This window comes from Carya illinoinensis, chromosome 8 (assembly GCF_018687715.1).
Source record: "Carya illinoinensis cultivar Pawnee chromosome 8, C.illinoinensisPawnee_v1, whole genome shotgun sequence".
Classification (NCBI taxonomy): Eukaryota; Viridiplantae; Streptophyta; class Magnoliopsida; order Fagales; family Juglandaceae; genus Carya; species Carya illinoinensis.
This window is the reverse complement of record NC_056759.1, coordinates 9960545-9972096: the sequence shown is the minus strand read 5'-3', so window position 1 is coordinate 9972096 and position 11552 is coordinate 9960545. Positions and strand designations below refer to the sequence as shown.

General features: G+C 36.0%; 2 protein-coding genes across 6 annotated transcripts; one reads left to right on the top strand and one right to left on the bottom strand.

The window, feature by feature from the left end:
• Positions 1-60: 60 nt before the first annotated feature.
• Positions 61-2268, bottom strand: LOC122318736. Of its 5 annotated transcripts, none has more exons than XM_043136321.1 (6): positions 2140-2268; positions 1990-2037; positions 1623-1683; positions 1387-1521; positions 592-785; positions 61-440 (listed from the first exon to the last, which is right to left on the bottom strand). In XM_043136321.1, exons 1-6 carry the CDS (start codon positions 2214-2216, stop codon positions 425-427), a joined length of 531 nt encoding a protein of 176 aa, XP_042992255.1. In that variant the 5' UTR covers positions 2217-2268; the 3' UTR covers positions 61-424. The 5 variants fall into 5 exon arrangements, with proteins under 5 accessions (XP_042992255.1, XP_042992253.1, XP_042992254.1 ...); XM_043136319.1 differs by having other exon boundaries at positions 61-537; positions 618-785; XM_043136320.1 differs by having other exon boundaries at positions 61-537; positions 618-785; positions 1387-1515.
• Positions 2269-3603: 1335 nt separating this feature from the next.
• On the top strand, positions 3604-10366 carry LOC122319158 (protein ABC transporter 1, mitochondrial). Its single transcript, XM_043137101.1, has 8 exons — positions 3604-4179; positions 4333-4558; positions 5795-5947; positions 6162-6320; positions 6597-6756; positions 7538-7647; positions 8293-8409; positions 9718-10366. The coding sequence occupies exons 1-8, from the start codon at positions 3647-3649 to the stop codon at positions 10117-10119; spliced, it is 1860 nt and encodes a 619-aa protein (XP_042993035.1). The 5' UTR covers positions 3604-3646; the 3' UTR covers positions 10120-10366.
• Positions 10367-11552: the final 1186 nt, after the last annotated feature.

Sequence of the window (11552 nt, the reverse complement as noted above, 5' to 3'; positions counted from 1 at the left end):
ATTCAGATCCTAGATGTAGAAATAGAAGAAATCAAATATGCTTTATCGAAAGCAATGATATTTGTGCTTAAACTGAATATATAAAACATTAAGATAAGGGGGCTAATCCAATCATTGTCTCATATGCAACTCTGGAACATTGACATCAAATATCTGTCTAGCTTTCAAAGCATTTCATGAATCCCCGTGATTTCCAAGAACAGAAATAAACACCTAAGACCAATTTGAAGCCCCGAGGCATGTAGAGAAGCACATCGTTGCAAAAAGTTGACATGCACATTTTCAGGGTCCTGAAAGAAACTATAAAGCTCACACGAACCAACAAACTGTGCAAGTTTGTTTCCAGTAGCTGATTCTGGACCGACGGCTCTCCCTTTCTGCCATGAGTTCGCATTACTCCTTTCATGTCTGTGCAACTTACGTGTCACTGACGGCTGCATCTGGCATTTCGTTTGTGTTCAGGCAATTGGTTTCACGAATTATTTCATCGCCATGAAGAATTTTCCCAAAAAGTTCATTAATGGCATTTCCTTTAGCCTGTATTTAGCGAGAGATTAGCAAGATTATGGTATAGAAGAATAAGATGTTCACCTTGTAACTGGTAGCATTGCATTTACCTTCACTCCAATAGCAATGGCTGTTCTGAGTTTTACAAGTTTACCTAACCTTAAAGAGCCCCCCTTCTTATCTCTGACATAGATCAGTGGAACCCTCCTTGATGAGGCCAAGCTTGGAAGATGCTTTGTGAGCCACCGAGGGTTGCAGTCAGAAGCTAGCAGCACAGCCTACAAAACTAGATGCATTATATATGTCGGAATATAAATATGTATTGGAAAAGGAATGTTTAATGGGCAGGAAGAGTGACCACTAATACAGCAAGTTGAGAGGCATCTCACAAAAGAACGACAAAATATATCAGAAGAGAAGATAGACTAACCAAGAAGTATCCAAACAAGGTCTTGATATATTACATTAGATTTAATGACAAAAATTTCAAGTCATATCTATTTGGAATTATATTTCGAAAAGTGTTATAATTGAGTTCTCTTAAAACTATTATAAACGAGAGTTATGTCATTCTGTTGTAGGTGGCACAATTCAATTCTCATACCTCTAGTTGAAATTAATTTCGATACAATTTCCTACAATTCATGAAAAGTCCAAACCACGTTAGGATTTATGTTCCAAAAGAACTAGTCAATCTTACAATTACAATTTATCGAAATTATGATAATGTGCAATAATATTTGAATATTTCCCTTCCAAACAATGTAAGATCACATTCACCATCTTTTCATTTTAATCCCGTAAGTTTGGATATGATTCCACAATGTTAGATAAACGAGGAATTTCACCGCACAAGAAACCAATTAAAAGGTGACCAACCTGAAGCTGAAATGAAGTCACTTTACGATTGCTGCTGACTGAATGGGGCTGAGCAGGATAGCTTCCCACTTGAGGTATTGGTGCCATGCGTTCAAGGACGCGAGTGACGTCATTGACCCCAATTGAGAACTGTTGCTAAAACAGAGAAACACACATCTATCAGAGGAAGAACTACTTTTAATGGTGAAGTTAACAAAGTATAACCAAACACAAAATCGAAACATCGGAAAGCAAACCTTGAACCATATTTTTTCAGGTAAGGAGTTCCCATCCAAGAGTCTTGCTGTCTCTGTCTCCCTGTACAATGTTTCCATCACATTGATGACTACTAGTGAATGAGAATCTGAATTCATGGATTAAACGACGTAAATTTGATAGAGCCTCAACAACAACACTTGGACTAAGAGGCAACCAATTATGAACAAAAAATAAATAAAATGAAAACCGGGCAAAGTTTCATGAACGCTAAATTCACGTACGTCAATGAAAGAGTAAATTGAAGCATGATAAGAGTATTATACCATTAACAAATTAAATCAAACAAGACCTCAGAAAAATAGGAAAAAGAAACATAGAAATATGGAATTGGGTTCGAAGTTTAACCTCCGAATCGAGTTTAGCAGACTAGCGAGACGTTCCCCTTCGTAACAACTGCATATATGAAGACGCTACCAGAGTTAGCATTCATCCACAACAAATCAGAAGAAGAACTGAGTATTAGAAAAGAAACCCATGGGAGAAATAGTGTCGTACTCTTGATTTTCAGAAGGAACAGAGCTTGCTTTTGAGATATCCGTGTGTTTTTTTGAAGCTTTCTTTCGCCTTGGCATGTTTGCCTTCGATCTTTGCTTTGCGCGTAAACTTGCTCGACGGCAAGCTCCGAGGAATTATATACCCGTATAATTGGGGTCCAAGGGTCCAGTATGAAGCCCATCCGTTTAAACATGGCATATTTGGGCCTCAGCCCACGTTCCTAGTTCATTCTGGGCCCTTACCAGTGCTTCTTCAAGAAATGTTTGGTTGAGGTAATACTGTTCTTATCCACGAATATGCTTTGGAAGATAAATTGAGGCAACAAAGTAAATTACTAAATTCAAAGGTCCATGCGACGTCGTACGCCTTATGTTTTACTTTTGAAAAATTATACTTGTCATCCAAACACATCACATATAATTTTCTAATTTTTTATTTATTTTTTCTCGTATCATATGTGTGGTATATAAATGATGAATAGAAAAATTCAATTAATTCAAGAAGAATCTAATTTTTTTAATAGTGGACCTCATTATTTTTCAAAACGATTGTACTGAACAACTATATTTAACATTACTCAATAAGTTGAATACTCCTCAAATAATTATTGGGTTAAATTATAGGTTGGTTGGTGATGGTGGAGTTCGGACCCTTGTGAATGAAATGTGCATGTAAATTAAATCATAAGATAGTGATCCCTCCGAAAAAAAAATTGGTTAATCTAATTTAGGTCATAAAAATGGTTAATCTTAGGGATGATTAGGATATCAAGAATATCTTATAATATTTATAAATAATAGTGAAATAATTTAAAAATATCTATAAATATTTGAAAATTCTCGACTCCCGAAAAGACCCTTAATATTATTAATCTTGTCGATTTTGTTTATGTCATTCAAGTGGAATTAGATTATTCATGTTCAACCAAACTGTTTTTATTTCTTTAGAAGAGAAATCACAAATACAAATATTATATAAAAATAAATTTACAAATTCACATGGTTTCATGTGATCTATTAGGTTTATTTTTGATGTACTATATCAAGTCATGCCATTTTATGGATTTACTTTTATATAATTTCTTTATGGTTAAAGTATTTATCTTATCCATTTATTGTTTAATATATGAATAATGTTAAATAAAATTTTAAGATGTACAAGCACATTCACTCCCTTAAAAAAAAAAGGTCTATTGTTAAAAAAATAATTATTTCATATAAATCTTATTTTTATTTAATTTTTTAAAAGAAATGCGTGAGACTTATATACTCTAAAATTAGAAATATCATTTTTCTTAAAAATAAATAATTATTAAAAAATTAAATATAATTTTTGTCAAATCATATACCGCAAATGTTATTTTAAGCCTTCTATATTATATACCGTGACATAATTTGATTTAGAAGATTTAATATCTTGCAAATGATTTATTAAAAATAATATATTAAAGAGAAATTCGGATGCAAAAGCATTAGAAGAGGAAATTTGGTAAAAAATAGTGCAAGGTATGGGGTCGCCAAAGGAGCTGGGTAGGCTCGTGAATGGACTATCGTTAGTCGCCAAGGAGATCGTGGGGCGTTCTCAAGCTGTGGAAGCCGCCAAGAATGGAGATCTTCAATGCCTAATCAAGAAAGCCATTCTATCCGCCACTGATATCACTGGCCTCACCAAGGGAAAGGTCCGCATCCTCTCCAACCCAAGCTCCTCTAATTCCGATTCCGTCGTTCACTTCACAACAGCCACCGCTGACGATTCTTCCGCGTCCTCGGAGGAGGTCACGCCGCCTGTTGCCTTTCAACAACAACAACAAAACTTCTCATCATTCGACGATAAGGGTGATACTGATAGTAATATAGAAAAAGCTTCTTCTTCTTCTTCTTACTCTGCGGCGGAGAATTCGGATGTTAGAGACGGGTTTAGGCCTGTCAATGAAAGTGAGCTCCAGGATTTGGTGGAGAAGGACAATGCCCAAGTGGCATTTAAGAGGCGGAAGCCAAGGGAGAGGAGAGTTCCTTCCACCCCATTTACCAGAGCGCTTGGGTCAGTGCTTTTTTCTGCATGTTTATTATAGCCTTACTCACGCTTTTATCATATGATTTGCTGTTCTAGGGTTAGTGTATCATATATTTGTGTTGTGGCATAAAATCTTGCTCATCGATTCCTGACTTAAAATTCTTGAACTTTTTATATAAGGTTTGCTGGCCTTGGTGCGGGCCTTGCGTGGGGAACGGTTCAGGAGTCTGCCAGGAGGCTTGTCTTTGGCACGCCACGCTCACAAGATAATCAATCTGCGGTCTCCCCATTCCTCTCTGAACAAAATGCACAGCGTCTGGCCCTTGCGCTTTGCAGAATGCGTGGAGCAGCACTCAAAATAGGCCAGATGTTGAGTATACAGGACGAATCCCTTGTCCCACCTCCGGTATTCCAATTCTTCTCCTTTATGCAATGTAATTTGATTGCCTGAGACTCCTTTTATCATGAGGTGTATTATAAAATTAACGAATGAAGAATTCGTTATGGATAATGATAATTGTTCTAACTTCTTATAGATTTGGGAGAATCAGTTACTTTTTTTTTTTTGCCAAGTAAACGAGGTCTTTGTTGAAAATCGGAAAGGCATAGCACAAGTACACAGAAGCATACAAGAGAAACACCCCACTAAAATAGAAAAAGAGACAAATGAGAATCAATTACAAAGTGTCAGCAATTCTGAGCTGAAGTTCTAGAGTTGAAAGCAAGTGGACCTAATACAATTTCAAATTGTTTGTTATCCCACGAAGTAAATCTGCCAGATGACTTTTGAACTTTTTGAAAAATCTGATCCTAGAAGGAGACTCACTAGACATTATCACAGCCATACAAATGATCGTCTCACGGTGGTTTGGAAAATTGCCCCCTTTGTAAAAGCTATCATGGACACTCAAAGACACCATATCATGGAAGACTTCAAAGATCAAAAGAAGTGCCAACTCTACAGCACACAACATAGCCAAATGAGTTGCTTCCACATATCATAAGGAGCGCTCCCATACATTCCTTCCCAACCCAATTTTTTTTTTTTTTGATATCGGGGAACCTCTCCAAGGCAGGGCCCTTTGGACCCACCCCTACAGAATAAACCCCAGTCCCGTGCACCGCACCCTCGGAAGTTTCCCTACACGGAACTGGCTAAATCGCTGGCTTTTCACCAGGGGGTGTGGCCCCAAAGGATTGTTTGCACCTATGAGGTGTTGAACCTTGGACCTTGAAGGGAATGAGACCCCAAGACCAAGGCCTTCACCACTTAGGCCAATCCCTTGGGGTTAAAAAAGGATCCAACCCAAATTCTTGACCCCAACTTTGTAGTCAACTCCCCATTTGTTGTAATTTCTCTTGCTCATAAAATAAAAGATGGCTTTTGGATCGGCAGTGCTAGGATGATATTAACATCTGAAGATAGTGGCTGAGCACAGTGACAACGAACTGCCATCTTGCAAGATGAGTGCCAGGTTTCATGGGAAGGATTGTTTGTCAGTTGTAGTGATTTAACTAGATGTGAATCTATTATCATTCCTGTTTTATCAAGTCTGTGTTTATATATTAGATATTTATATGTATGTGTCTCTGAGTGTGTGTGTTTTTTACTATGTTCTTGACACTTTTCAATTCTGTGTAGATCTTGGCTGCTCTGGATATAGTCCGCCAAGGTGCAGATGTGATGCCAAGAAGTCAGCTTAATCAAGTGTTGGATGCTGAATTGGGTCTTGACTGGTCGTCGAAGTTGACCAGCTTTGATTATGAACCCATAGCTGCAGCAAGCATAGGACAGGTGATAAGACATTGCTACATTATTTGGTACAGTCTCTGGGCTAGTCCCATCACACCCACTCCCTCCCAAGTCCCAACTCCATCCCATAGGTAGTGTTATCGAATTTGCCTTTGAAAGAAGAAAATTGAGTACTGTTATAGATGATTGGTATCAGACGATGTGATATTTTCAGGATGTTGTTTCTGTAAGCCTAACAGTTCTACAACAATTTTAGGTGCACCGAGCTGTCACAAAGGATGGTATGCAAGTGGCTATGAAAATTCAGTACCCTGGTGTTGCAGATAGCATTGAAAGTGACATAGAGAACGTGAGACTTCTTTTAGATTATACAAATCTAATTCCAGAAGGACTTTATCTTGACAGAGCTATGAAGGTAGGTATATTTATGTGCATTTATATATTCATGTGTCTTGATTTTCTGTCAAAGTATTGGTTAGCCTTTAACACCACATTCGTCCATGTGCAATCTCTGAGAGACTAAAAATAACATGATGCTCTTCACAATCCCAGTTATTTTCTCTTTTCCAACTGAATGATTAGGGATGGAGTTTGCTTCATGGAGGATGCTAGCTGAAGCTAAGAAAGATCAATAATTATATTATTGACCTGTTTAAAATTTATGATTATCTTCTTGTGGGCATTGTCATAGGTGGCAAGAGAAGAATTAGCTCGTGAATGTGACTATAAATTGGAAGCAGCAAATCAAAAGCACTTCCGCAATCTTTTATCTGGCGCAGAGGGGTTTTATGTTCCGTTGGTTGTGGAAAATATTTCTAGCAAAAAAGTCCTAAGTACAGAACTCGTTTCTGGTAATAACACTACAGCCTCTACTTTGCTTCAATTAAGATGTGTGCAATCTGAACTCAAAGCTTTTCAACTGCTCAAGACTCCAACTGAAAAATGCGCGGGGAGTTTCTGCAGTTACATTGAAATAAGAAAGTTCCCCTTTTTATCGAAGTATCGTATTTATACAATATACGATGTTAAGAGGGGAGTTTATCTAGGAATCTTTATGGTGGTGAGACTGTAAACTTCTCCAAGGTTTTTCTAATAAATCTGAGCTGCTCTTAACCTAAACAGGACATGTGATATGCACCCAAATGCTGGCAGAAAAGCCACCTTCATGCTTTAAGTAGTTGCAATCACCAACTAAAATTGCCATTTAGCCAAATTGGCATTTTTAAAAAGGCATCAAAATATATGATTGCTTTACTAGCACTATAAAGTAATTGGCAGCTAGTTTTTATGGAGGCCCCCACATGTTTAGCCAATATTTGTTTCCAGATTTGATTCATATATTTTTATTTCTCCTTCTAATGAAATTTTATTTTTGCTCCTTCATATGGTAACAGTAATTGTCTTTTACAAGTATGATAACAGTAATTTTAACAAGTGCAAATGGTATTTTCTGTTGTGTTTCATGCGGAAAATATTAAACAACTCTATTCCCGGTTTATCCTTCTTTTTATACTGGCATGATGTTGGCACAATCTGTTTGATCATTTAACTGAGAAGAAAAAATTAAGCAAAATAAAAGAATCAGTTTTATGATTAGTGGAGTATGCATGGGATTGATTTCCTCTGTTACAGGAATTCCAATTGATAAAGTGGCATTACTGGACCAGAAAACTCGTAATTATATTGGCAAAAAGTTGCTAGAGCTCACGTTGATGGAGCTATTTGTATACCGTTTCATGCAGGCATGTTCTTTCCCTTTTCATGTAATTAAGTTTCTATAATTTTATGTGTAATTAAGTTTCTATACTTTTATGTGTAGTTACTTATCAAAAAGAAGTTTCTATAGTTTTTTGTGCAGCCATTCTTACTTTTTTATCTGAGTTTCTTTAACTTCCTCCTCTACATGGTCAATTTTGCTTCGCCTAAGGCTTGAGCATTTGCTATCAATTACTGAGGTTGTTCATAGCTGCACTTATTTATATGAGTTAATCATCTGAAATTGAAACCCCTGCAAATAGTTTGGAGTTCTTGGATCAGATAATGTAATTGGCAGGGGCATGGAGTCAAGTATTAGGGAAATTTTGTCTGATAAAAAAATGTCGAGACCTCGTCTATTGGGAAGTTTGTAATAAGAATGGATTCTGGTTACTGGAAGCTTAAAGCCCAAACAACGATCTGGTTTACATCCTTGATAGTTTCTCTACTCAGTTCCTTAGTAATATCAAAAAATGAAAGCATCTGTTTTACTTGGCATGCATGATTTTGTACTGTCGATATGGATTTTACTTCTTGGATTGTCTGGTATTACCCATTGGTATTTCAGATGATTTTGCCCCTAACTGTGGTCTATGTTGGTCTTGTCTATATTTGGTCTTGACCTAGTGCAGACTGATCCTAATTGGAGTAATTTCTTGTATGATGATGCAACAAAATTAATCAATCTCATCGACTTTGGAGCCGCTCGTGATTTTCCTAAAAGTTTTGTTGATGACTACTTAAGAATGGTGAGCTTAATATTTGGCTTAACTTTTTTTATCCCTGATCTGTATTCGTTTTCATCTTCTCTTGAATGTGCGCTTATCAATGCTTAAAGTTTTGATTCTCTCTCTCTCTCGCTCTCTCTCTCTCTCAAGAAGTCTGTGGTTCACATTTAATAACAATTTCCTTGATACATTATAAGATATGGCAGATTTTACTTGTAAAAAAAAAAAAAAAAAAAGATATGGCAGATTACACCGAAGGAGAGACAATAGTAACAATACAGGCTTAAATTTCACTGCAAAGAAGGCTGTTGAAACTAATAGAGCAGTCTACATTATCTCTTAAACCTTATAATGGCAGTGATGACACTCTTATTTTTTGGTTGCTTGTGTACATATTTGGTTTTTGAATCTTTGGAACACCCAATTTAGTTAGGATTAAGGCTTTGTCGAACCCTGTGTGTGCATCTAAAAGCATATTATGAGGTGTTAAGGTTGACTCACCTGTCCTAATTTCTGGAACACTCCAAGTAGATAAGATAGCATTCATATATCATTTTTCTACTTAAAAGGGGAATTTATAAATAACTTGGACATGATGAGTAATGACAATTTTTAATGTTCTGGACGTGTATGTAGGTATCTGTAATGTTCGGGGTTTCTTAACCTCCATGACAAGACCCTTTTGTAGGGCCCCACGTTGTTTGTTTCAGTTTAAAGTGAGTTAATAAGATAGGTTCATGCAGGCTATAAGTAGTTTTGGCCAGCAGTTGTGGCAGGCCCCTCTGGTGCCCGAACTTGGATCTGGGGAATTTGACAATTAAATCCTTCAATTTTATTCTAGATACTTGGATTAATGCTGCTGGTTTTTACCGTTTAGACCGAGCTCTTTGTTCCTGAGTATCTATAATGTTCGGGGTTTCTCAACCTCCATGACAAGACCCTTTTGTAGGGCCCCACGTTATTTGCTTCAGTTTAAAGTGAGTTAATAAGATGGGTTCATGCAGGCTATAAGTAGTTTTGGCCAGCAGTTATGGCAGGCCCCTCTAGTGCCCGAACTCGGATCTGGGGAATTTGACATTAATTCATAGTGACTAGTGAGGTGAATCAGGTTGACAGTGCGATAGATAACTTTAGTCTTTAGACCTCAATGCACTACAATTAAATCCTTCAATTTTATTCAAAATACTTGGATTAATGCTGCTGGTTTTTACCGTGCTTCTTTTTTTTTTTCCCTGGATAAAAACAAAAAGTTGAGTGCATTATACCTTTTTTAGACCGAGCTCTTTGTTCCTGAGTTTTTATTATCATTATTATTATCCGTTTGATCAGGTGATTGCGTGTGCAAATGGTGATAGAGATGTAGTTATTGAGATGTCAATAAGACTAGGGTTCCTCACAGGAAAGGAGTCGGAGATAATGTTAGATGCCCATGTTCAGGCTGGTTTTGTTGTGGGAATGCCTTTTTCGAAGCCAGGGGGGTATGACTTCCGTTCCACCAACGTTACGCAAAACCTCTCAAACCTTGGGGCAACCATGCTTAAGCACAGGCAGACACCGCCGCGTGATGAAGTCTACAGTCTTCATCGGAAGCTTTCTGGTGCTTTTCTGGCTTGCATGAAGCTTGGGGCTGTTGTACCATGCAGGGAAGTATTGTTACAGGTTTATGACCATTATCAATTTGGTGAAGAAGATGGGGGGGAGATCTTGTCAAGTGGCTCAAGTTCTTCATAGGTATAACTCAATTGAATTATTTTGTATACTTGTAATAATAATGGCCTGCAATTATGCCTGGCGAGCATCATCAAATCCTTATGTTGTTGCTCCAGAACTGGAGAGAGAGAGTTGTAATTTTTTTTTTTTCCATGTTGAGATAAAAAAAAGCAAGCAAGCAAGAATCTTAGCCAGACCAGACAAGACACTTGAGGTCAATACTTGTCAGTGAAATATGAAGAAAAGAAAAATAGTTTGAAAGCGTACAGTGTGGATCCATGCTCCAGTTTAGACAGTCTTACCTTCAAGCCAGTCTTTGTGCCAATTAGAACGAGCCAGTTGCGTGTGAGCCATCACCATATAATATGGGATGTATTTTGAATCGTGATTTACTGCAAATTTCGAGTAACAAAATTGATTAAAAATATCGTAAGTTTAAATAAGAATTGTCTTTGATATTTTCTCCAGAAAGTAATCTGAATTTAGATACCTAAAGAGGCTTGTATTACAAACAAAAATGTTATAACTATAAAAAAATTTTATAAAAATAAATTTATAAATTAATATAATTTTATATATTAAAAAAATAATATTTATAATTTTGAAGTATACTTTTTATATATTTAAAAAAATAATTTTTTAAGGAAGCTGATAGGTCCAGTGGGCTACCGCTACCGTTAGTAGTTCAATGGTTTTTGTGTTTTTTCTTTACATATATCTTTTAACATTTTTAAATAATTTTTATTTAAAATTTATAATATTATTAAAAAATACTTTCTTAATCATAAAGTAAAAAAAATTTAAAAATGGCCAGCAGTAACTAGGAGCGGTATCTCTATTATTATTCATTTTTTAATAGTGATCATCATTTATTATTATTTATTTTTTAATAGTTATCATCATTTTTTTTTAAAGTAATACGTGGGAAGAACGTACTTTAGGACTATATATATAATATTATTCTATTTTAAATTTATTTTATAATAAAAATAATTTTAAAATATAATATATTATATCAAATTATGTCATTTTATTAATTAATTTATTTTTTATGGCTAAAGATTTGTAATCGGGACATTGGTGGGAATTTCTCAGTCCACTTTTTTCGTTTAAGTACATTCATGATTTATGGAAGAGGAATGTTACCTACGCCGTGAAATGCGTAAATGATAGTAATTATTTTTATAAAAAATAAAATTTATTATTAAAAAATTTTAATATAAATTTTATATTTATTATTATTATTTTAAATAATTATGTCACACGTACTACTACTAGAAATATCTTTTTTTGGCTGAGACGTAGACAGAGGAAGAAGGTCGTGTCGACTAGTGAAAGTGGTGAGGGGATAGAAAAGGGACATTTCTCAGCGCAATTGGTGGAAACTGGGAAAGTTTGATTTGGGGAAGGCAAGGACTTGTGTCGGCAAAGCCGCCTAAAAAGTTACTACCATA